This window comes from Gavia stellata, chromosome Z, assembly GCF_030936135.1.
Source record: "Gavia stellata isolate bGavSte3 chromosome Z, bGavSte3.hap2, whole genome shotgun sequence".
NCBI lineage: Eukaryota > Metazoa > Chordata > Aves > Gaviiformes > Gaviidae > Gavia > Gavia stellata.
Genome location: NC_082637.1, coordinates 28820071 through 28845880, shown reverse-complemented (window position 1 = coordinate 28845880; position 25810 = coordinate 28820071). Strand labels below are relative to the sequence as shown.

The window sequence follows — 25810 nt, the reverse complement described above, 5'->3', positions numbered from 1 at the left end:
TTTTAATACTTCACCTGTTGTAAAGCACTGTATACAGATCTGCTGTTTGCATATTATAGTATTGCATCTTGTTTCCCATCCCTGTTAATAGTATACCAACACATATGGCTTGTATGCACAGCTGACCATGTATGTGGGGTTGTTGGAGCAAGAAGGTGCTCTTGGGTGCATGTGCATGTTTTAGTGGTAAAGACCGAGGGTTCACTTGTGCTTGGGGAATTGAAATCCTGGCTGCTCATGGGATGGGAGCAGTGCCTCTACAAGGGGGCAGCAGGCTCATGATCTCCACTCATGATCTCATTTTTTTTTCTGGTAGTATCCAAACATAGCCAGTTGACCCTGGCAGGCAGGTGTGGGGCACCTACCTCGCAGCTGCATTTCCCTCATGCAGGAGTTCAGGTCTCTGTGAACAAGACACTTGTAGTGCCTGGTGGGAAGTGGTGCGGGATTCTTCCTCCCCACCCCGAAAGTCATGAAGTCATTGTTGTGTACCTGCACTGGGTGCTCCAGGTAATCTGGCAATGAAATGTCATCCTCCTCCCTTCCTCTCCAAACCAGCAGGCTGTTGGTTTTCTGGTCTGGGGTTGCTCGCCCTGGGAGGCAGGGGAGCTGTGTGGACCTCCGGTGAGAGAGTCCGAAGCGGAAAGTCTCACACCCCACTTTGCACCATACACATCAGTGTTTTCAGATTGTAAGTTCCCTGCGTGCCCCAAGATGAGATTTTGTCCCTGCTAGGGGACCTCTCAGACTGGGTGGTGGAGCCCCTGGTCTCCCCCTGAACTCCTGGGGGCTGGCAGGAGCCAAGCGCAGCCTGTGCACCTTTGGGGCCATGCATTGCAGACTCCCTCCCTCCTGCTGAGGCTGCTTGTGCATGGCATAATTAAAGGTTAATTAGGCTCAACAGAGAATGTGAACATGACTATGATTAGTGATTGGGCTGGGGAGGGGGGTCTAAGTTTCGGTTCTTGCTGCAAGACCCCTAATGGTATTTATTTTGTTACTTAATGTGAAATGGCCATAAGGCAGGTCTCTTCTCCCCTCCCCTTGCGCTGCATAGTCCTACTGTTCAGAGGCAGTGACTCTCAGGGCCTTTTTGGAGGCTTTAATAACCTTTAGGTGTGCTGAGAATACCTGTCTCTGACAAGTCTGTCCCACTGTGCTGGGAGGTGGGAGTTATGTGCTGAGTCCACTCGGGCAGAGGTGGGAATTGAAACCGAGCATCCCATATCTTGGGAAGGTACTTTGTTGTGCTGTTGTATAAAATGAGACACCAACTTATTTCTGTTTGTATATTTGTTTGTATAGTAGGTAAGGTGCCTGCTTCAGGGAGGGAGGTCAGGGCTGTGAATCCCATGTTGGAAAGGGATGCTTTCTCACATCGCACGTTCAGGTGACAAAGATCAAAGTCAATGATTGACAAGTGCCTTTATCCTCAGTGTTTCTTAGTGGCTACTTTAGGACCACATCTTGAACATGATGTTATGATTTCTATCATCCAGGCACCTGATCCTTTCCGTGTAGTATATATGAAATGCAGTGCTTTGGTTTCCACTCCATAGATTTAGAACAGTTAAATGTTCATCTTTATGACAACAGCACTTCAAAGCCTACCTTGCTTTACCCTCCGTGTAGTGCTAGTCTTATGTACTCGCTTAATGTTGCTGTCACGAGCAGTTGCACTGTCTGAATGAAGCACTAAGACACCTGAATTAGGGCTGCACATCCCCCATTGAAACTGATGGCATGGTCCACATCTACAGATGTGCACATCGCTTCGGTTGGCCCCTCGCCAGGAACGTGTGGACTTCTTTCTCCAAATTCAGGTGACCATTTCTGGATTTAGAGGAGTATTTCTGCAGTCCTGCGTGACCCGTGTGCTCTAGCTGCCTGCATTTTTCACTGACTTCATAGCTTTGTTACTTCCAGTTACACGTTAACCCCTGCTCACGTTGCTGGGGGTAAATGTGATGAGTTGTCTGAAAACTATTCATTGTATCTAGAGAAGGGAATTTGTAATTTCTTCCCTGGCTCTCGGCTTGGTCATGTTGATGTATTTCACTTCTCTTTTGCTGTCTGCTCTCTCACAGAACGATTTAAGGTTTGATTTTTGCGGAAAAACAGTCAGTGTTATGTTCTTGCCATTTTCCGACACAGGTCATTCAAGGCTATACGTTTTCTTACACCAACATAAAGTGTGTTTTGAATTATTGCTATGATGATCATGTGGGGTTTTTTTTAAGTTAAAGTATTTTTATAAGCTTTTGTGCCTGGTAAAATGTGCAGCCTTTGCTGTATAACTTTGATGACAACATGGCAGAAAATGTGGATAACTTGTGCCTAGTTATTCATTGGTCAAGGTCTTTTATTTTATCCATGTTTGGAGATTATCCTGCCCAGCACTGTGGCTTTTGTTCACCTACATCTAAATAACACACACATCTTTCTCGACTGTTTACCAGGCAGATGGCAGAGCGCCACAGGCTCTGCTAAAGGAGACATGCCTTTATTTTATTCTTTTTCTGTGGCCATGACACAGTGTACAGCCAGAGAGCGTTCAGCTCTGGCAGGAGGACCAGCTCGGTGAGCTGCGCTTGTTGGATTGTTACAGTACCAGAGCAACTCAACTGTGTCATATTTGGGTCATTTTTACCTTAGTAAGCGCCTTGAAGTCCCTTACCGACACCTTTCAGAGCTAAAACTCTTTGGGACACCTTTCACTCTCACAAGAAGTGCCAGTTTGCCCTGGCAGTCTTACCTGTCTTTCCACAAGCTGTGTTGGAGTTTTGCATCTGCAATGAGAATAAACATTTTGAATGGGTAGGGGAGGTTTTTGAGGCATTTTATTTGAAAATGCATTTTGTTGATACTCATCTTTCAGGCAAGGACAGCCTTGCTGCATATTACTACTGGTACCTGGTGCAGCGAGCTATTACCTGCTGCCATGTTAACCTGGAGGAGGGTCTGCTGATGGTCCCTGTAAGACCAAGATGACGTGCGACCAGTGAGGGAGGCTGGAGGCAATTAGGGGGGCTGTAGGAATGCAGTGTGTGATGTGGATGTTTGCGATGGTTTTGTCACTTTTTAAACTATGCAGGCCTGTCCAGTGGAAATAAGTTACTAGCGCAGTCAATGTGTAATTAATAATGCTCTCCCCTGCATTCAGCAAAGTCTTGAAATATTTCTCTTGTTACAAGGTTAGTTTGATGTAGTTGTCCCTTCACGCATGTTTGGGAGTGGGAGTAAGGAGGTACAGTGGGGTCATATTGCAAAGCCCAAAATAACCTGCTACCTTTTGTCTGTTCATTTAAAACACCAACGAATATTTATTTAGACATCTCACCTTTAACAACAGACTGACTGGAGCATCACCAGAAAAACATACGTCATTTAGCAGGGATAATCAATAAAGATTTACTGACAGAAAGTACTGCAGATAACATATTCTGATATATCTTGTTGTATTTGCAGCAGCTTTCTTCAGAAAGTTGTTACTTAGGTTGTTACTCTCTTACAGAATTTTAACATAATGTAAAATGTGGTGTTAGGAGTTGTTGTATAAATCAAAATGTGAAGTAGTAAGAGGATTTTGTTTCTGGCTTGGGACGTGTAATTCATAGTGCAGTCCATTAACTGACTGTAGAGTCCTCAGCAGCGGGGACTGTTGCTGAAGTCAAGAAACTGTCTTCATAGGCTCGGGTTTATGCTGTGATTTGGGAACCCCTAACGCCTGGGCTGTTTTTCAGGGGTATGTATTGAACCTTTGCAGCCTAGCACTGGAGCCGAATACCGCCCTTGCCAGTGGTACCCAGTGGGTTTATATACAAGAGGGAGTGCGTGCTGGGGAAGGTAATAAGTGTACAAGAAGCAATGGAGAGCCTGCCATTTTTTTTCTTCCTGGTTGTTGGTTTAAGACCAGCCCTTGGAAACCTTTACTTGCCACAAGAAAGTACTGCCAGTTTTGCCAAATCACATTTCCATTTGATTTTAGCTGCCAAAGTCTGACGAACTGCTGTAGAAAACATTGCTTTTATAATATTTATAAACAGAGGGTTTGGGATCTTGGCAGACATAAGTAAATGGTTTGTAGCTTTAGCAGTTCTCAAGATGGCAGTCACTAAAATCATGTTAAAATTCTTGCAGGAGGGGGAAGCAAAATGAGAAGCATAAGGATGTTTTAATGGTATGGGATCCCGCAAGGCCTGCCAGGACTAGAAACCAGATAATTCATAGTGTGCCATATCTAAATGGGAATTTCCAGTTTGCTTTAAGTATAGAGCTTACTGTTCTTCGGCTTTATGAGATAGCATCTTAAAATTAAATAAAAGCTGTGGTGTAGCATTGCAGTTTTGGCAGTGGTCCGGGACTTTTCCCCCCCCCCCCCCCCAAAGGAACAAATGCCCTAGACCTTGACAAGTGCCGTTTCTAATCCAGTGCCATTTCTTCATTATAACTTTTCTTGCAATCTGATAGCCATAGGCATCTTGGATAGGGCTTTGAGCAATCCGGTCTAGTGAAAGATGTCCCTGCCCATGGCAGAGGACTTGGTCTAGATGATCTTTGAAGTTCCCTTCCAACCCAAACCATGCTATATGATTCTGTGACCTTCCGAAAGCAGTTACATTGTTTTAGGAATATAGCCTGGGGAAAGTCTTCAGTGGTACCTTTTCCTTTCCGCCTTTGCAGAAAATAAATTTCTGATGCAGACTAAGAAGGATTTTTTGCATAATTTTCAATAGCAGACAAACTGGAATTAAGTTTATTGAGAGCTTTGATTTTTGATATTTTGCTGGGTATGATACTTTATCTATCACTTAATTCTTATGGTAGTCTATCTCAGTTCACTTCCAATGGCAATGCTTGACTTACAGTACCTTAAAATAAGGAAAATTACATTACAGCTGTGGTTTTTGTTTTTTTTAGCCTATTTTCACACAGTCTAGAACAAGACTGGTTTCCATTTTGTCAAGTTTTGTTCCTTTTACAATCAGAAGGTAATATGAGGCCTTGACTGCCAGCTCAAATGCCGGATTGGTGCATGCTCTTCATACTTATAAGCAGCTTTAAGAGAAGTGGGCCCGTAGGACAGATCACTAGTGTTTCTGTAGCACTTGGTTAGGTTTTCTGCTGCTCAAAGCCATGAAATAAAGAGTGAGCCCATGCAGCTTTGTATAGTATTTGCAGTCACGAACACAGGACTGAAAACTGAAGTCTGAACTTCTGTTAATGATTTCTGGTGAAACTGATAATTTCTGATTTCAGTACCAAAAGCAGAACAGATGCAGTCTTCATCCCAAACATCTTGTTCATGGGTCAAATCTTGATTGATTGCTGCCACCCTGTAAAGGGACTATCAGTGGTATTTTATTTATACCCCTCTTATAATTTTGTTGCTGTTTTCTGTTTTAAGAACAGTAATCTGCTTTATTGGTTTAAGATTAGTATTTATGTTGCTCCTAGTAGGTAGAGTGCTTTAGGAGAGTCATTATTTGACTGCAACTGAACAGTATTTTGTTCATATGTTTCGGATGTTACATATTTAATGTATAGGCCAGAATCATGCATATTTCATACCAGCCCGTAAATCTTGTCCTATGTACTTCTGCAATCACAGATCTCTACAAAGGTCTAGCTTAGGTGGAAAATAGAAGGTTTTGCTAACCAAGACACAGGAACATTTATTTTTAAGTTATAGGAATGATTCTGTGGTACCTTTTACAGTCTTGTCAACTATAGGCTTCTTGGAACATACAGCAAGTGTTAGGCAATTACAAAATGGGCAGATTTTTGAGTGGCTGCACAAATACTACTCAAATTGTAATCCTAAGATTTGGTGCTTAATACTTAACTTTGCCATTTTTATGACAGTATATAGACATGAGAAGAAAATAGTTTGATATTTAACGGCATATTTTCCACAATTTCTTTTTTCCAGAGCAGAGACACTCTACCCTTGATGTTCTCAGGAAACTCAAGGCTCCACCTACTTTCTTTGCTGCAGCAAGGCTTTCCGCCATGCTGAGTGGAAGTGATGAAGTATACGCAAACTGCATGGTAGTAGACCAAGTAAGCTTATGTTTAAACTTTTGGCAAATTTTTAATCATCTTCTGTTAAAGTAACTTACTTGTGTGATAGTAGGATCTTCTGGATCTGTCAGCCGTGATGTGTGGCCAATTAGTAAAGCTCTAAAATAAAAAGAGTAATACCTTACTCTTCTCAGCTGTATTTTGTAACACATTTATGAGGTAACATTTAACAGATTCAGTTGATGACAGGAATTATTCTCCCTGGCTTGTAGGGGGAACTCTAAGGCAGCTCTTACTGTATTTTCTGTGTGTTTGTGAGCTAGATGGTATTTGCTTCTTTCTAAGAAACATTAACAGAATGTAACTTGCTCATGTGCACTTCATATTTTCTGAATTCTATGTATATTCACAAAAGAGATGAATTTGCTGATGCTGGCTAATTTCAGAAGTTAAGTGTAAGCTCATAGCTAAGCTTATAAGCTCAACAAAAATGAGATACTGCTGAAAAGGTGAAGTTGATGTCCTACAACTGGCATGGAGCGTTCTGATACTGGAGATCCTGACTTAGTATACATGTTTCTGATTTATTTGCCACCAGCACTGGAGATGAGCCCAAATTATATTTTACTTCACCATGTTGCACCTGAAATCCCTCCCCCACGGTCACACTCAGATATCATAACTTGGGCGGGGGGGGACTAATCCAACTCTTGTCTATAGCAGTTGTGTGTAGTTAAACAGCTGCCAAATTCTGGTGGCATGTAGCTATGTCTCAGTGACAATTGAGGTGATTTGTTTATTTGTAACCTGCTGTGGGCTCTCCCTGGGGTGAAAGTTGGAGTATAGGAGTAAGAAATGATCAGATCATAATGTTAGAAGAAGGCTGAGATTTTGTAAGTGTGGGGTTTTTTTTTTCATTCCCTGAAACACTTCAGCCACTGCATTCTCTGCAGATGCAGTTCATTATGACAGCTGAGATGGAAGTTTTGGTCAGAGTGTTCAAAATGCATCTAAAGTTACTGAGAGATGCCTGAAATAATGACCTAGGAGTGAGCAACTGGCAGGGGGCTATATATGCAATCTGTGAACCCTTGATTTTAACAATATCCAGGCTGGAAGGACAGCCGCAGAAATGCAGCTCCATTACAGATGCAGATGTTACCTGAGTATATTGCTGCGAGGTCCTTCAGCTTGGATTACTAACCTTTGCTCAATATGTAGTCACATTCAACTTCGTTAAATTGCTGATTGGGGCCAAATTCTCCCTTAAGCACCACACAGCCTAAGCTGGAGCGACTGCTGGAGGAGGTCCCTCTGGTGCTGAGGGGAAACACTGTCCAGGCAGGAATAACTCTGAAGGGACGAACAGCTGCGTAAGACCTGCGAGAAGCATTTTACCTTCGTGCGTTTCATCTGCACAATGCAACAGAAGTACTTCCAGACTTGCATGCACCATATCTTTGAATGCAAATACGGGCTGGTGTAAAAATGCCAGCAGTTCCTTCTGTATTTTACTAAGAGAAACGTCATTACGATGGGGGTGAAAACACATCTCAAGTGGGGCTGGAGAGGAGGTAGTCAGCAATCTGAAAGACCAGAGCTTTGGAGATACTTGCAATCCTTCCTTTCTTCTTGCTTTTATACAGGTGCTTTTTGGAGGTTGAGTGTTTTCACTGGCCGTGTGACTTTTCGGTATTATTCAGCATCTAAATACATGACAGTAGCATCTAACTAAAAGACTGACAATAAACTGTATTTTAATTATCTTCTGCAGAGTCGGCAGGAGGATTCAACCTCAGTTGCACAAAGAATTATTTGTTACCAGGGTCTAAATCCTGATCCCTGTACCTGAGAAAACATAATTCCCAACTCCATTCCTGTCTTTGTGCAAGAGGAAGTGTGCTTCATGCCCATAATTGCTTAATGGCAAAAAATAAAGATTCGTTTGCCTTCCTCCCCTGGAGAACCTCTGTTCCAGGTCATGTATATTTATCTCAAAGCTTAGGAAATTGGTGCTGGAAAATTAAAAGTTCATGATGTGTAGGCTGATTTTTTCCAAATTAAATTGCACAATGTTTGAATCCTCCTCCATATGTCTCCCACGCTAATGTATTATGCATATTTTTTGCTTGACTCAAGGATATTTTTTAATAAAAGCTATAAATATATTAATTGATTCATTTAACAAAAGGTATAAACATGAGTGAGAAATCCATTAGACTTGCAAATACCAATTAATTGCTATTCTGATTATGGAAAACAGTAATGCAAGGTCTAGAATCTCTTAGCCATATAACTTGCCTTCAATTCATGTGCTCTAAAAAGTAATAGGTGAAAAAAAAGGCAAAAAGTATAACCATAAATAGAATTGCAAACTAATCTGGTCCTTGTTCCCTGACAAGACATCTTGTTACTGCCTCTTACCAGCATTCATTTTTCCTCTTCAGGCTGGAGATTTAAAGACTAACTACGTTCATGGAGATGGTGGCAGCAGTGAAACATGTCTGAATCCCACCAACTCAATCCCGATGGCTAAGAGCTCTTCGTCTCCTTCCCTTGAGGAGAGTGACCAATACATATATGTTCCCAATGAAGGAAATCAAAGGCCAATGAAAAATGGAGAAAATGCAGGTTTAAGACATACTGTTTCACCTTCTGATCTGTATGGGGCAGATTCATACCTTCCATTCAAGATCCATGGATTTATTAAGGATGGGGGCCGACTTTATGCTGACATGAAAAAAAGAAGGTATGGAATTGACTTTGATGATGCAGCCAGAATAAGGATTATTTATGATAACCTTTTAGTTCAAAAGATGAAGTAGAATCTGGAGTAATAAGTACTATTATTGAGGTAAAATAACTGTTTTCAATCACTGATACTTAAATTGTCGTAATGATCTGTTTTCATAAAATAGTTATGAAGACATTTTTAACAAATAAAAGATGTCCTTTAAGTAAATTCATTTTTAATGCAAATTTATACTTTTGTACATTTTTTTCTTGTATATTTTCTTTAAAAAAAAAAAAGAATCAGCTGGTCACTGTAAGAGTTTCCATTGTGGTGTTTTTGTCAGAAACCAGAATTTCACCCTAGTTTTCCTACATTGTATTTTCCATAAAGAAAATAGTCCAAAATCTGCTGAAGTCTCTTGGAATCTTTCCATTATTTGCACTGGCCTGTAGAAGGACTAACTTATTCCTGGTAGCACGTATTTTTTTGCCTCAAAAGACACAGTACAGAGTACAGCTCGTGTTTCTGATAGGTTCAGACTGTTTTCTGCTCTTTTGCTGGTACATAAGGCTTGCTGCCAGCAGAGCCAGTTGTCTGAGGACCCTCCTCCAGATGGCTTTAGGTTATGCTGGGAACTGGTTGGCTTCAGGAATGCAGAGAGCTTTGAACATGAAACTGTAATTTTTGTTTTTAACAATTAGTAAATTTCCTTGATAAAAAGGCTTTATTGCTTGTCTGGATAGAAGAGATGTGAAATCAGTTCCTTCTTGTATGGGACGAAATTTAAACCTGTCTCCCACCCTTCAAGAGTGTTTCGACTAGTTAGAGGTAGGGCATCAGATCTATGTAAAACAAGTAAGGAAACAGTAGTGTCTGTCTGTTGTCAATTAAACTGGGCAATAACATTTTCTCTACCTTAATTCTGAGTTTCTTGTGCAACTATAAAGTCTCACTAGGAGGAATCTTTTAACACAGGTAAGACAACAAATGTCAGACTAAGAGCTGTTCTTTCCCAAACCTTTTATTTTTGCTAGCTACAGGGATATAATGTAGATTACTATAAATAATCATCTTCTGCCTCTCTGTCATAAACATTTTTCTCCTGTACATTTTTATGTATTTCCACCTTTTTTAAGACCTAGGTCAGATACCTATATATAAGCTTTAAGAGTTTATATGAATTTTCAGAGGGATGTGTTTGATCTTACTATGTCAACTGTAAGTGATCCAAATATTACACATAAAATAAGACTATCAGTATGCAATTCCAGCAGCACCTTCCTTGAAGTATCTGAGGTGATGTGGCAAGTTACTTAGCAGATCTTTAAATCAGCTTTTTATGTCAGAAAAATTCCCCAGGTAAGTTACCCCCAGAAAGACACGTATGCTTATCTGTTGACATAGACACGTATTGCTTTTCCCATTTTAAAATGTGACCATAACTGATCATGCAGTTAAATAGCTTGTTTCTGAGACATCACGTGGGCTATTACTACAAAACATTGCGAAAGATGGTCTCCAAAAGTGTAATAAGGAAGTAGTTTTGGATAGTATTGGTAGATTTGCCCTTCGACAAAGTGAATTGTAGTGGTGTGTGAAGGAATTGTTGTTCCTAGTAGGAACTCTGGCTATTTAGAAATACCACACATAATTTAAAGTTTTATGTTGTAAGGCTGGAATGTTATTGCAAGCAGTCAACCGTTCCTTCCAGTCACCCTGATGGCAGAGACTGTGAACTTGCTCTTGCAGCTAAAGGGACCCATTCTGGGAAACCCTGATACTGCTGAGAAGCCTTACTGCACTCTCCTGCTCAGGAACGCTCACCAATCAAATAGTCTCTAGGTGTTTGAAGTATTGATTTAGCCAGAGATTTTTCAATCTGTTTATAGTCCTATATGTTTTTAAGTGTATATATTTTGAAATGAATCTCATAAACTGTCTCAGACCCTCCTTCATCTCTCTTGTCAGTTTTATCTTCCATCCTCCATCAAGTCACAGATGTAGGAAAAAAGATGTCTGTGAATAGCCACATCATATCTTTTAAATACACACACACACAAAATATCCATATATACCCACATATCTTAATAACGAAATCTGAGCTAGTTGTCTCAGTTCCCCTTCTATATATAGAGAGGCAGGTACATGTGTGGAACAAAACATCTAATTTTAAGGGAGATGCTGAACATGGGTCTGAAAATCATCCTCCAGAGGTGGCTGACTGTGGCGAGAGTCTGCATGATAGCGGGCAGTGCAAATGTCTGTACTGAAGATCCACAAGGTTGGGTCCGATGAGTCCTGTACAGAGTGACTGAGTACAATGCCCAGATGACTGCAAACCTGAGAGGGGACTCAGAGTGTGACTTACCTGACATAATCATGGTGGTTTGGGTTGTCATTGATCAGAGTATACAGCAGTGCCTTTGGTTGTTGCATTAAGGTTGAGATGAATTGTTACTAGAATTCATGGGAATTAAAGATTTCATTGTTTGCTTCAGTTCAAGTCTCGATGACCTTGAAGTAGACGGTGGAAGTGGAGGTGTTTCGGACAGATCCCACGTTCACTACCCTCCCCTTGACTCTTCAGAGGCCATGGCTTGTAGCAGAGATGGATTAGACTTATCTACCAGTCTGCAGCCCAAGGTATTTGATGCTATCTTGGTTTGCGTTGTTTTCGTTTTAAGTAAATCACTGAAAACATGTGAGAAACACCTGAATCTGAAGGGGAAAGATGAGTTCCCAGTTGGCAGTGCTAGTCCCTCTGGAGAGCAGCACGCACAGGGTTGTGGAGGCGGAGCTCCCCGGTAGTGGCAGGCTCGCCAGCAGCCATGTGAAGAGTCCATCAGAGATTTGCTTCAGCTTTGGAAAAAGCATAATTTATCAGAAGTGTTTCAAAGGAAATAACTCAGGTTCAGTGAATCAGCATTTTCTAACCAAAGTATATTTAGTGAGGAAATGTTTAACCAGATGTAGTTATGTGAAAGGGTAACAGCTTTGTAAAGTATAAAACCAGCCTGCTGCCTGTTGTAAAACAATTGCTTGACTCAGGGAAATTCAGCTGTGTTTTGTGCATTTACCAGTGCAAATCTCTCCTCTTCATTATGATTTTCTAAAGTATCCTGGCTACACTCACTTTCCTTAGACCATGGTGCCATTTCTGAGATCTTCAGACATATACATAGAGTTATTTTTTGTTTGTAGCGTTTCTTTATATTTTTATGAGACAGACTTTTTGCCACTGTACAGCTTTGTCTGACCTTCACCAAATGATTACATGAAGGGAGAAAAAGAGTCCAGCACAAACACTGAATTCTATTAGGGCTACTTTTAAAAACAATTAGGTAAGCAGTTTAGGAGTAGGCACTGTTGAAATGTAAATGAAGTATGAAAAATCAGGGGGTTTCTTTTCAAGCCTTATCATTGATATATTTGGGGATCGGAAAATCTTTTCACGCACAATAAAAAAAAAAAAACCGTAGAGAGAAAAGAGAAAGAGGCTAACTCCTTTCTTTTGGAAACTCTGACATCAATAATTACCAAGGCAGGGCATTAGTCTACATGAAATGTTCTTGAGGTATTAAAGTACTAAGATTAATGGCTCCCTTGGTAAAAGAAGATAGGTTGGTCATCAGATATAGTGGTCAGCAACACTGTTTGGATGGCGCTTGCCACCAAACTGGAGAATAGTGTAAGCTTTCTCTTAGTGTTTTAGTCTAACTTGCACCCACAAATTATTTTCTGTAATATACAAAAATTTATCATGGTGGAAGTATGACAGAATTCCTAAGAATTCAAAGAAGGTTGTCAAAAAGCTTGTCCACTTAAGCTTAAAGCTTTAATGAAACCAAGAAAATGTATGCGTGTGGTCAGCCGTCTTTCTTTCAGAAATTCTGTCATGGATTTATTTTGTTCCTGTTTTAATTTGCTGCAATTTCTTGTAGGAATGCATAGTGTCTGGGATTCGGTCGCGCTCCTATTCCTGCTCCTCGCCCAAAGGTTTATTAGGAAGACCTCGCATTCCTCGGGACTTCGCAGCTGGGGATTTGAATGAAGGTCAGTGCTCTGGCTTTGCACCTGCACAGCCTCATCCCGCCTGCCTGCCTCAGGCCCAGTGCTGACGACTTTGCTCAAGCCTGTCCTGTACACAGACCTCACCAACGCGCGTGAAAGCAGGGTTTGGTTGCCTTCGGGTACCCCTACCATCATCCCTCACTCTTCTGTCTACTGTCCTGTCATGCCCTCCTCTGATACAGCAGCTGACCCTTGGGAGGGCACACAAACTGAGAAAGCCTCGGTCAGAAAAAGTAAGGCAGGCAAGGACAGTAATCGTCTTTTTGGAAAATCCTTACCCCAGCCTCCCACTGGGTGCCTGACAGAGACTGTGGGGAAGCTCAGGATGACACAGAAGAGGCATCAGAGAAGGCGAATGGTCCCAGCTTCCCGTAGATCCTGGGGAATCTCTGAAACATGGATGGGCTATTGTCATCTCCACAGGCTGGGGAGCAAAACCTACCCTCTTCATCAAGTGGAGTCAGAGATGTCTCTGCAGGAAGCTTGTAATTTTTTACAAATTGTTTCTAACGTACTTTATTTCTAGACACGTAGTTTCATATTTAGAAGATAATCCACACTTTCTGTAATAAGGGTATGGGTTATATTTGAAAATCATGCAAAGCATGAAATACATATACTGTGCTTTTCATATAGATCACATCACTTAAAAAACACTTGCATTTCAAGAGACTTGGCCTCTGTGCCTGTAGCCCTATCCATTGCCATACTTCCAGCTTGTCTCTTCCTCCAGTATACCTTTAGCTTTCCGCTAGTCCTGAGCAAGAGGCAGAACTTGTGAGTTACAGTGAACGAGATGGGATGGACACCCAGAGAAGTTGTGGATGCTCCATCATTGAAAGTGTTCAAGCTCAGGTTGGACGGGGCTTTGAGCAACCTGATCTAGTGAAAGATGTTCCTGCCGATGGCAGGAGGGTTGGACTAGGTGATCTTTGAAGGTCCCTTCCACCCCAAACCATTCTGTGATTCTATGACACTGAATGTGAAAGCACCCAAAAGTTGCGGAAATGTTATTGTTAACTTTGAAACCAGTTAACAAATTCAAAAGCTGTTGGGAAGGTGAGATGAAGAAAGCTGATGGGCCGATATACAGTGTCTGTAGACATCTTTTTTCCTTAAGAAACTATGTTAAGCAGTGCAGCAAATAACTTATTTGTGGTTGCTTAAATTCACTGTAAGATTTCATGTCTCCTTCTGAGGAGGAGTATGTATTGCAGCGTGCAGCATGCAGCTGTGTTGTGTTTTTCCCTGTCACTAATGTATTTGTAACCATTTATATGCAACAGATTAAGTGAGAAGCCTTTGGCAAAACAGGGCAGAAGAGAAACAGGGAAGTGTGTCACAGGAGTAGAGGATGGCAGATCAGCAAAGCCTTGTGGCGTGTGCTTGAAGTTAAAACAGAATTCCTCTGGCCGCGCAGCTAAGGGACTGTTGGTGTCACAGCCTTTTAAGCTTCATTCAGACACCATTACCTGCTCTGACCTGATCTGGGCTCGGGCCCATGTCTTGTTCGTTCTTTCTCCCCTTCCTCCTTGGACAGTCAGTGCTGAACCTTTACCTGTCTTGTGGAGAAGGTGGAAACGCTTTCCTGTCCATGCGTGGGAAACAGGCTGTTCTGCAGCCCACACTGCAGATGCAGTGTGCTACTGGGAGCGAGCGTGGTGGTCTGCTGAGGTTCCTGCCGGTGCTTCCCTGCCACCTGCACCTCCTGCGTCGTCCCTTCCTTGCCAGCGTTTTGCGGGGACAGGAGCATTGAACAGAGTGTTTGGCAGCTGGCAGTGGTGATTACTGTGTGGGGCAGGCACAGCTGCGCTCACTTTGAGCAGTCACATCTCCCTATGGGACTAGCCCAAGAGCTTGGTCCAAGAAGCTAGGTCAGACAGTTCATCCTGATCTCTGCGGGCTGTAGGGGGGTTATGTCTGGGTTTGTGCAAGTGTCTGCGCACTGAAAACCTGCCCCTTCCCCTCTGCCCAGCTTCCAGTGCTTTGGACATCTCGCTCAGGGCATAGCTGTGCAGGAGGGAGGCACAGCTGACCTTGTACGTTGCAATGAAACATAAGCCAAAGCAGATGAATGCATGATGGCAGCAGGATGGTCTTTCTCGCACGAAGTATGAGAAAAAAGTGGGAAATCACCATCCATTTCTGATGGAAGCTTTTCAGTATGCTCGGGTTTAAAACAACTACCTGCTTTTATTCAAGAAGGTATTACCAGTAAAGGATTTGTCCCTGCTCTGTAGATGGTGTGCTCATGAACAGTGGTCGATTCCTCCTCCAGGCTCTTTCACTCTCTAAGTCATTGTCTCTGCTCCACCCTTGTAGTAAGTACCTCAATGCCAACCCCACGGCACTATTTTGCATGAGGCTGCCTTCATCGCCCATGGGTACATGGTCTTCGTTTCTTCTGAAAGCATCCTGCGGCACAGGTTGTGCCCGGCAGCTGACTGAAATGCCCTTTTAGTCTTGCTGCTTCTTTGGTAAATACTCTAGCTTTCACTAACCTGAAGTCTACGTTTGTCTGAAGACACGTTAATACAGCGAAGCATGTTTAAGTTTGTATCTAACTTTAAAGAAGGCATAGTGTGATGCTTTGACTTGGGCAGGTGTTTAAGTATCTTCCTGAACCATACCTGTGGTAGCTTTGCAAAAAATCTCTGCAAAACGGAATGGCTTCTCATCTGGAAATGGTAGAATGGTCTCTATCGTGTTTTGGTTGTTTTTCCCCAAAACAACCCAACTGAATTATTTATCTTTTATTTTGCTTTTTAGACAGTTTGTTGAGAAGTATCTCCTTGAGTCCTCTCTGTTGTTTCTAGGATGTAAACTTTTAACACATTACATATCCTGTACCGTACATAGACTAGTAGAGGGATTTAAATTTTTTTAATACTACAGATAAAGCTGCATGACAGGTAATTGCGAATGTTAGAATAATGTCATTAAGATATTTTACAACAAATTATGTAAAAAGCAAAATGAAGTGTGAATCATTCAAGTCTGTGTTCTTAAGAAAAACAAAAACTATTTTTTGTTATTCTTAAAACCAAACTGTTTGCAGAGACTGGCATTCACTGATATCCATCTCAGTTGTGGCAGATTCTGTCAATTAAACAAAGCTTAGTAGGCACTGGTCTTACTGTAGGAAAAGCTGCTTCTAATGTATATACATTTTTGCTTTCCCAATTTTGAAATGACATTGCAAGCCCTTAATGATAAGCGTATGGCCTGGTGGAGGTCGTACGTTTCAAATAAACCTGATGACCTTGCAATCTGAGTGCCTGTAACTGTTTATGTCTTGCAGAGCGAGCATACAGTCTGCCAGAGCAGTCCCGAGAGAAAAGGTATGGGAACTTGTCGCACACACGTTTTGAGGTGCTGGGAGCAGGTCTGTGCAAGAATGCCATCTAGGGAGCAGAGCAGGGAAGAGGCCTCTGCACCCCTCACAGCGGGGATTTTAGCAGAGATTTAGGGGAGTGCTCCCTGCCCAGGGGATCTGTAAGACCACGCTTAAAGCCTGTGCTGAGCTCAGCCCCGCTCTCTCTGTGCTGTCTTCACAGTGCACGTCCTGCAGTGGAGATTTGCTGTGCACCGCTGTGGGCCGTGCACGGTAGGGATGTTTTTCTATTCGCTATAGGAGCGCCTATCCACTGTAGGAATGTCCAAGACACCGTAAGAAAAGCAAGGGGGCTTTTGATACCAACCATGATCTAGGCAAGCTTGTAACACATTGGAAATTCAGAGTACTCCATGGGCTAGTGTTACTCCTTTTTATAAAGAGGGATTGCAGTCTTTTTAATAACGTCAGCTAAACCCACAATAAAACATGTAATTGTAAGTGTTAGGTGAAATAAGCACCATCCAGATTCTGCTCTGTTTTAAGGGACTGTTCCCGCTGGAATGAGGTTTTTTCACTGGTCTCTGGTTTAGGATTCAGGAGGAGGAATGGAATAAATATATGGTACCCTCAAAAAATGAGTCTGAAAAATGTAAAGTGAGTCGGACTTTCAGCTTTCTGATGAACAGAATGACCAGCACACGGAGTAAGTGCAAGGTAATTTGGCATTTATGTCTATATTATTATGTACAATTATGTCCCTGTAATTAAATGAATTATAGATGAGAATCTAAATTTTTACGTAAAGATAAGTTGTTGTTTATTACAAAACCATGTAAGTAATAGGAAGAAACGTTTACCTTTATTTTTTAATTTTAAAACATATGCAGGATACCCTGAAATGGCTTTCATATTAAAAAACAGCTTTCCTTTTAAGCAATAGCCTTTGCTGAACAATATCAAGTATTTCCCTTGCCTTTTTTGGATGTTATTAATAATCTCATTTGACGATTTTGCCCGAGTTTAAATGTATGAATTGCCTTTAAGAAATAATTTTCTTTGTTAAATAAAATTAAGAGGTGCAGGCCTGTTCTTGCAATTACTCTCAATAAGTACTTGAGTCTCTAACTTCTACTTTGGCACATAATCAGTTGAATTTGCCTTATTTGAAGTTAATGGGACTTCTTGAATGAGTAAGTACTGCTTAGTGTTAAAGAATTGCAGATTTGAGGCCTGGACAGTCAAACATACATGCTATGAAAGGTAGATTAGAACATTAGTGGTTTATTTTTAAGACAGATGAAATTTAGATTAACAGCATCAATTAGCAGCTTGAGAGATGGATTTGGCCTACAGGATCTTTCCAGCTGGCCTTCTGGCAGTTTTGCAGGCTTTCTAGTGCAGCCTCCTGTGCCCCAGGATACCTGAACATACGTGGATGTGAGGATGGCTGGCTGAGGAGGTATCTTCACAAGTGACAGAACTGGCTGTGAACATACATGTCCGGTCCAGCAGCCACACATAAGCCTGTGTGCTAAAGAATAAGTATCTGGGCTGCTTGGGGAAATGTATACTCACACCAACAGGAGTACCGTAAAAATAGGCAGAATTTATTAAATTCATTAATACTCATTAAAAACAGGTTATTTCTAATGCCTTTTGAAATCTAACGACAAGTCGTCTATGTAACTGCAGCTTTAACTGCAGGGGCACGAGTTTGCATGTATGCCTCAGGGACATGTAGGCACTGATATTTGTTTGTGTGTGCAGCAATTCAATGACACTTTTTAAATTCTATTTTCTGGCCCTTTCCTTTTTGCAGCTTTATAAATGCAGTTCTGCCGGTCTTCCTTGGTAATGCTTGCTGGCTTAGCTGCCAGGGAAAGCAATGCCTGCATCATTTTAGGACTTCAACAATGTTGGATGTAATAAAATACTATACTGTTGCAAGTCTTTCAGGGAATAAAGGTTTTAGAATAATTTCCTCTTAAAAGAGAACGTTTTAGTGTTTTTAAGGTTGAATCAGTTTATCTTCTTTTCTAATGTCCCTTTTTTTTTACTTTTTCCTGCATCTGCTCTTGGGGATGAAGACAAAAAATAAAGATACCAAAGATAAAGAGAAACTGTACAAGCACAATTTTACAAACGGGACCTTCTCAGGAGTTATCCCGTGCATGGCCTGTGAAAAGGCCCTCCTAGGAAAGGAGTCACTGCAGTGCTCCCGTGAGTAGTTGCTGGCTTTTGCATGTGACCTTACAGTGTTCCGAGTCCTGCTTTGGGATCCTGGTTCAGTGTTTTGTTTCAAGAAGAAACCTTGCCTAGATTTGGATGTACCTGGTTTATGTAACGAGCTGAGGTTAGCGAGGCAGTGGGAGGAAGGACGGCAGGTGACAGCTTCAGAAGGGACCATGGCCATCTCCTAGCCCCCAGCACATTAGGCAAAGACTCCTTCTTAGCCAGGGGCTGTAACACCAAAGCATCCTAAGGGCCACCTTAGTAAGTGGACATGGAGGAGGGAAAAAGGTGAAGCCTCAGAATTACATTTTCTGCGGGCTGGGGACCGTGTTGGGTGCCAGGCTTTGAAATGTGCCTTCTCTTTCAGATTGCAACGTGATTGTGCATAAGAGCTGCAAGGAGTGTGCTCCTGTGTGCACCAAGGTAACTTCCTATACCGCACCATTCTTACTAGAGTATATCTGCTTTCCAAGGCGTCGAGAAACGTCATGAAGGAAGTAAGAAAGTACACACAGCCCACCCAGACCCAGTGTCTGTATGCAAAGGGCTGCAAGGGTGTCAAAATGTCTAATGTGAGCAACAGAGCAAGCACTGTGCTTGAACAACAGTTTTTAGAAGAGGGTCAAAAATGAGTAGAAAGACATATTTGTATTTTTGAAGAGTTGCAAGTTCAAATAGTAAAATGGTGTGTCTGGGGGTATACAGAAAGGGATTAAAAAGAAAGGCTCCTCAAAACCATGGATATCCCCTTGTGTAGGAAGGGGGATCCCATATGTTTGGAATAGTGGAAAGCAGAGATGGAAGGGACTTTGGGAGGCAACCTAGACCATCTCCATACCCTCAACCTTCTGCCCTCATGGAATAAAATGTGACTTGCAGAAAAGCGTGCCACAGCCCTACAGGTTTTCTTTCAAATTAGTGGAGTGTGTTTTTCTGGTGTAGCTGGGTTTTGCATCGTGGTGGCTTGCAGGGAGAACATGTTTCCATACACACTCTTCAGGGTAAACAAGCCTTAAATTGGACATAAATCAGGTGGTTTTATTTATTTTGGTTAGAGCAACTTTAGGGCATTAGGACAGCTGAACTGGTAGTTTTAATTGCTGGGCCTGGTGGGTTATTTGTTAAGAGGAGACAAGAGCCCCTGCCACCCCTGACTCCTCTCAACAAAAATGAGGTGCAGAAAACGTTCACTGATCCATGTCAAGTGAAATACATGCCTAAGCACAGCAGGCCTTTGCTACGTTTTGCAAAATCCACTTTGGAAGGAGGATCAATTCTGCGGCTGATACCCAGGCTTCCTCAGGTAGTGCCCTGCCACAAGTGCTTCAAGCTTATTTGAATATAAAGCCCTGAATGTGAACTCCTTTTCTTGCAGCCTTCACAGGCAATATTCATATACAGAATGTAGAATGCTGTAACTCAGTGACTTGGTTTCGAATAAACAGATTCAGTTTTGTGTTGTAGTACAAATAATATCATTCTACTCTGAATAGTTATATACCAATAACCAATAACTAATAAATTCGGATTTATTGGTTATTGGTAGAAATCAGGACCATAATTTAGGACCATTTTCTTGAAGCCCTTTTGTGTGATGATATATGGCAGTGAGTTGAGTTGACTATTCAGTGTGTTATCAGCTATGATTTCATTGCTATTTCAAAAAATTTTTCTTTTTTCAGAAATCCCAGGAGAGATACCATAATAAAAACAAACCCCAAGCTGGTGTAACAAGTAAGTTAGGAGGTGTAAACCTAGCACTTCCAAGTTGAGCCTTGGTTAAAAATTATGGGACTGACAACACAAACTTTACTACATCATTTGTGTGTTTCTCTTCAAGACCTGTAAGAAAGCGTCTGTGTCTCTAATATGAGTACGATTATTTGAAGAAATGGCTATTGAATTAACTCCTCCTCTGCTAAAATGGTTTTTTTCCTATTTTTTGTTTTCAGTGAGAATGAAAATCAAAAGTAGTCAGTTCTGTCTTGTGCTTTTGAGTATGTCATTTACCATATGCACAAATATTTGGGTCTCCTATGTTCAGGTTGCAATACTAGAGCATGTATGATTTGAGATTGTTTTCTTACCAATAATATCCACGCCAGAGCTATTCCACTTTGCCTATAGGCTTATCTTTATATTCCGTGGGAGAGCAGCACAGTCTTGTACCGTGGCAAGCGGACATTCTTGATACCCAGTATAGGTCTATATGAACACCAGACAGCATTTCACAGTATAACTGTGCTGTTGATGACATTCTCTACATTGTTTGTCAAAATGTTGCGTTGTGCTTTGCCTCACAGATTCCCTGCCTGGAGACATTTCACAGACAGTGCTCTCCCCAGTGCATTCTTCTTCCTCTGTGCCTATTGGACTGTCTGCTGGAAGGAGGGAAGCCTTGCAACAGTCCCACTTCTTGTCCAAAAGTGTCCCCAGTGCCAGTTTTGAAAGGTAGAGGGCAGCTGCTGGGAGACTATGCTAAATACATCATTCAGGATTTCTGGGAAAATTGAAACCGTGAAATAAATGTGGGATTTTTTTTTTTTTTTTTTTGCTGTAAAAGATCTACACCATTTTCTGAACAAGACTCTGAGACTAGCACCTGGAGGTCCAAGTCACGGTCTGAAGAGATGTTGCAAGCATTAGGGACCTATTCTTCAGTGGATCCTTTTATGATAGAAGGTGAGAAGTATTGCACAGATGATGCATTTTATAACCGGTATTGGAAAGTGCAAAATAGAAGAACTCCTTAGCTGATATAGGAAGCCACTTCATCTGCTAAAAGAAGAGCATCTATTTTTGATAATTACAATTGTGTCCCTTGTTAAAATGACACAATCAGACACATTAGTTTTAAAATACAATTTTTCCTTTCTTCCTTGTAACTAACTCTTTGATAACTTCTAGAATATTTTTGTATGGTGTTACCATTTAAAAATAATAGGGATAAATGAATTTGGCATCCTTGCAGAACCAGAACAGCAATATACTTCCCTCTGCACTCATCTAATCATCTCCATTGGCAATGTACATTGCAAATGTAAACCTACTTACCAAATGTAAACCTGTCACTTGTATTTCCTCAGTAGCCCTAAAATCTTACCTCCCACTGGTGAACTGCCCTCCTAAAATGGCTACATAGCCTTCTGAAGTGAATAGAAATAGGCTTTTTCTGTAGCTAGGTGTAAGATTGAATGTCAAAGCTGAAGGCCATTCACTCACAAAGAATGGTGCAGGTATCTCTCACTGGACATCGGCAAAATGGCCAGTGCTCCTCCAACAGCAAAGCTACTTTTGAAAATGTTGGATTTTATTTTTAAATTTTCAAAAGTTTCTTAAAGCAAAGAAGTATAAAAAGGATTTAATCTGAGAAAAGAAGGGTGGTTTTTTTTGTTCTCTTCCCCTGCTGTAGCATTTGCATTTCAACACTTTGGTAATGATACTGACATGTGGCAAGCCTCTCTGTTGTAAAGCCACAGCCAATGTTTGCAGAAGCCTTGACTAAAGTTCATCAATGTGATGTGTTCCCCTTAGTAAATGAATAGATCTGCATGTGCCAAGGGACTTCTCTTACTGTTCATATGCCTGGTGTTAATGAGATACACGTTTTGTTGTAGATGGTGTGGATTTTTCTCTGTGGACTGATCTCCGCACAGATGCACAAGAGTTTGAGGCAGAGTCCTGGAGTCTTGTTGTGGATCCAATGTTCTGCAGCAAGCAAGAAAAGGATGTCATCAAGAGGCAGGATGTCATTTTCGGTTGGTATTTCAAAGCTTCATGTAGGTTTAAAAACAATTTGGTGTAGAAAATAGAGAGGGAACCTACACGTTTTGTGTCCAGAAGAATGAATGCTTCAACTCAGAATAATAAGAAGGTTCAAAGAACATTTTTGTCAGAAATTACAATGTGTCCTAGAGCTAAGGAAATGGAGAGTAGGGACTAGTAGAGACATATGTACCCTGTTCACAGAATGGTTGAGGTTGGCCTTATCCAATCCCCAGCTCAAGCAGTTGCAACCCCAGCTTGTTCAGTGGGGTGCAACTGAGAACTGTGCCAGAGCCAGAAAAATTAAGTCTTCCTACTGACATAATCTATTAGGTTTGAGGCTCGCACAGGGAAAATGATTATGACTGTATATTTGAACGTTGCTAAAGTCTATCTTGGAAGGTGTGCAAAATGTTCAGGTGATTACTATCCTGTGCTGTTTTCTTTTATACTACAGAGCTGATGCAAACAGAAGTGCATCACATCCATACCCTCTTCATTATGTCTGAAATATTCAGAAAAGGGATGAAGGAAGAACTGCAGCTAGACCACAGCACCGTGGACAGAATATTCCCCTGCTTAGATGAGCTACTGGAGATGCACAGTCAATTCTTCTGCAAAATGAAGGAGAGACGGCAGGAATCATGTGAGGCGGGGAACGAACGTAATTTTGTCATCAGCAGAATTGGAGACATCCTTTTGCAGCAGGTAGAAGCATCAGCTCTGTTAATCTTTTACGTACTCAAGGTTCCCAAATTAAACAATTTATTGACTTTAAAACTTTTGTGGGCAAGGAGAGGACTATGTTTGCCTCACAAAATTCAAAGATTGTCCCCTCCAGATTATTGCAGTGTGAAATAGCAATGAGAGAAAATCATTACTGACAGGTAACTGTGATGAACTTGGGATGAACTTCTACCTATATGGTACAAGCAACAAGGAAAGTGATGAACTTTATCCTGTTCACAGTAGAAGGCTGCTGCTATCATACCATGGACTGCAAAAAATGGAAGCAATGGATTCACTTTTTTAATAGCTGAGCAGAGGTGTGAAGAATTCACTGATGATGGAAAAGAAACTACCCGTTCATTTCTTGTAGTGGTCTTGCATGGTGCATCTCGAGTTGCTGCTCACTAGAGAAGACGTCGTCACAGCATGTTTATGGTGTCTGTAGAACAGCTAACTAACTGCTTGCTGGTCACACCAGTTCCTTGCAATTAGGAGAGTGTGGCTTTTCTCCTTCGGTCAGCCAGTTTTCACTCCACTGAAATAAAGAAGCTGAACTGTTATCTTGTCTAGAAGCAGCGTGGAGATCAGACAAATGCAAATAAGCCTCAAAGGAATTGGCTTTGCAAAGAGTTGAAGGAAACACTGTTATAATAATTGTTCTAGCTGTCATCGGCCAGACTGTACTGGAGGTCACTTGTGCTTTCTCCAGCCTACGTTCCTCTTCTTACTCCTAAAAACAGCTAGCCCATTTTCATTCTGTAGTGACAGGCCCTGTTAGTGAAATTCAGAGAATTTAAGAAACAAGTAGCATAAAAGTTCTGTACTTTTACAAAATATGTTAATTAAAGGTATACACTTTCCTTTTAAGTCCAATGTTGAGCACAATTCACTTACTAATTTCTTCAGTTTTCAGAGGAAAATGCAACTAAAATGAAGAAAATATACGGAGAGTTTTGCAGCCACCAAAAAGAAGCTGTTAATCTCTTCAAAGAGTTGCAACAAAACAAGAAGTTCCAGAACTTTATTAAAGTAAGTTCAGGTGGAAACATGATCAGTATTAACAAAATGATCAGGAAAAAGATACGTAGCTTTTACTTAGATTGGGGGTTGAAATTGTATTCAGTAACTCACTTTTAATAGCTAATAAAAATGGCAAGGTTTTTTCCTCCTTACCCAGTAAGCTGATAAATTACATGTTTCTTTTGAATTTTAGAAAGCTTTGGCATTCAGTGTGTATTACACACATGTTCCTGTTACAGTACACCTCATCCCTCAGGGCAGCCACTGTTCCTTGGGGATGGTTCAGATAACCCAGCATTTTGTTTTAGCTTATTCTAATGCATTTAGATCGTATTTCTTATTAGTCGATTGGTGGTTTAATATGAATTTACTACTTAAGATCTGTATTTGTATCTCTGCAGCTGAGAAATAGTAACCTGTTGGCACGACGCCGAGGAATCCCTGAGTGCATTTTGCTCGTCACCCAGCGAATCACCAAATACCCTGTTCTGGTTGAAAGGATATTGCAGTACTCAAAAGGTGAATAAAAGCTGAAGTGTTCCTTCGTGACTGGAATCTAGTGCCTTTCTGACGTAAGGAATGCGCACTGCTACAATATAACAAAAGATGAAATTCACTACTCTGTAGAGAGCCGTGGCAATGTAAATATCTACTGTTCAGGCAAGTGTCACCTAAACAGGGTGTCTGGTGTATGTAGTCTTTGTCAAGGCTGGGCTGTGAAGATTTCCAGTATTCCAGCCGGGGTAAGCCATGGAGGTCCAGAAGTGCATGCTTGTTTTAGGAGAAGGTTTTGACTAGAGGATGTGAACTAATTCAGGCATGCATCTGCACCTGCTTTGAAATTAATTCCCGTGGAGTCTCTTGTAAGCAGGACTAGGCAAACGTTTCGTAAATTACTCCACAGTTTTTCAAACAAAGCTTGAATGACCCCTGGAATTTCATAGAGCATTTTAGAAATACTAATATCTTACAGATATTGCTCCCCAAATAGGCAATAAATGAGCGTTGTAGAAAGTTGCATATCCAAATGCAAACCCTTTGTGCTTGCAATCCTGTTTCAAGGTTTTTTTTCACTTAGCCAGAAGAGTAATATACTATATGATTTACTTAGCCAGTAATTTTTTTTAAATGCTAACAGCTCATAAATATGTCAGAAACTATTCAAGATGTTGTTTTGACTAAAGAATAAATCTGAGGTGCATGTCACCTTTTAACAGACAAGTCAAACAAAGGTAGATGCCTCTAATATTTCTAGTAAATTGATTGTCAGGTTCAACTTAAAATGACATATTTATCAATTTAAGCTTTGCATCATGTTGATTGTTCCCAGAAAGTAAGAAATTATACCATCTCTTGAATATGCTGACTACTATCTTGTTGTTTATTTTTTGTTTCATACAGAAGGAACAGAAGAACATAAAGACCTGTGCAAGGCACTTTGTCTTATTAAGGACATGATTGCAGCAGTAGATTTGAAAGTGAATGAATATGAGAAAAAGCAAAAGCTGCTGGAAATTCTCTGCAGAACTGAAAACAAAACATATACAAAGCTGAAAAATGGTCATGTTTTTAGGAAGCAAGACTTGATGAGGAAAGAGAGGATACTTCTTCATGAAGGTTTAGTGTACTGGAAGACAGCAACTGGTCGTTTCAAAGGTATTCCATCCGAGCAGTAAAGTCCTTTAACTCTTTATTTGCAAATAGCATATGAAGATTGTTTGGTTTAAGAATGAAAATACTTACTATGCTGTATTTCAAACACGAATTTCTGAGATAATGGTATTGAGAATATGCCACTAATTGCTAGAAGAGTAGTTGCAGAAGCTGCCATGGTTTGTGAGTAATCCACTCTATATCTGGGTAAGAAGACAGGTTCACATACAAAGCCATCAGCTGCA

At 41.1% G+C, this 25810-nt stretch overlaps 1 protein-coding gene across 1 annotated transcript in view; it reads left to right on the top strand.

Moving 5' to 3' along the window:
* ARHGEF28 (Rho guanine nucleotide exchange factor 28) overlaps window positions 1-25810 on the top strand; it is a 127394-nt gene that overhangs the window by 68197 nt on the left and 33387 nt on the right. Inside the window, exons 10-26 of the mRNA XM_059834418.1 lie at window positions 5933-6063; window positions 8472-8773; window positions 11257-11401; window positions 12700-12811; window positions 15070-15150; window positions 16131-16170; window positions 16757-16880; window positions 18254-18386; window positions 18766-18821; window positions 20081-20132; window positions 20702-20849; window positions 20962-21080; window positions 22016-22156; window positions 22621-22871; window positions 23799-23921; window positions 24314-24431; window positions 25314-25568. Coding sequence (XP_059690401.1) covers window positions 5933-6063; window positions 8472-8773; window positions 11257-11401; window positions 12700-12811; window positions 15070-15150; window positions 16131-16170; window positions 16757-16880; window positions 18254-18386; window positions 18766-18821; window positions 20081-20132; window positions 20702-20849; window positions 20962-21080; window positions 22016-22156; window positions 22621-22871; window positions 23799-23921; window positions 24314-24431; window positions 25314-25568 — 2331 coding nt within the window. The remainder of the gene's footprint in view (window positions 1-5932; window positions 6064-8471; window positions 8774-11256; window positions 11402-12699; window positions 12812-15069; window positions 15151-16130; window positions 16171-16756; window positions 16881-18253; window positions 18387-18765; window positions 18822-20080; window positions 20133-20701; window positions 20850-20961; window positions 21081-22015; window positions 22157-22620; window positions 22872-23798; window positions 23922-24313; window positions 24432-25313; window positions 25569-25810) is intronic.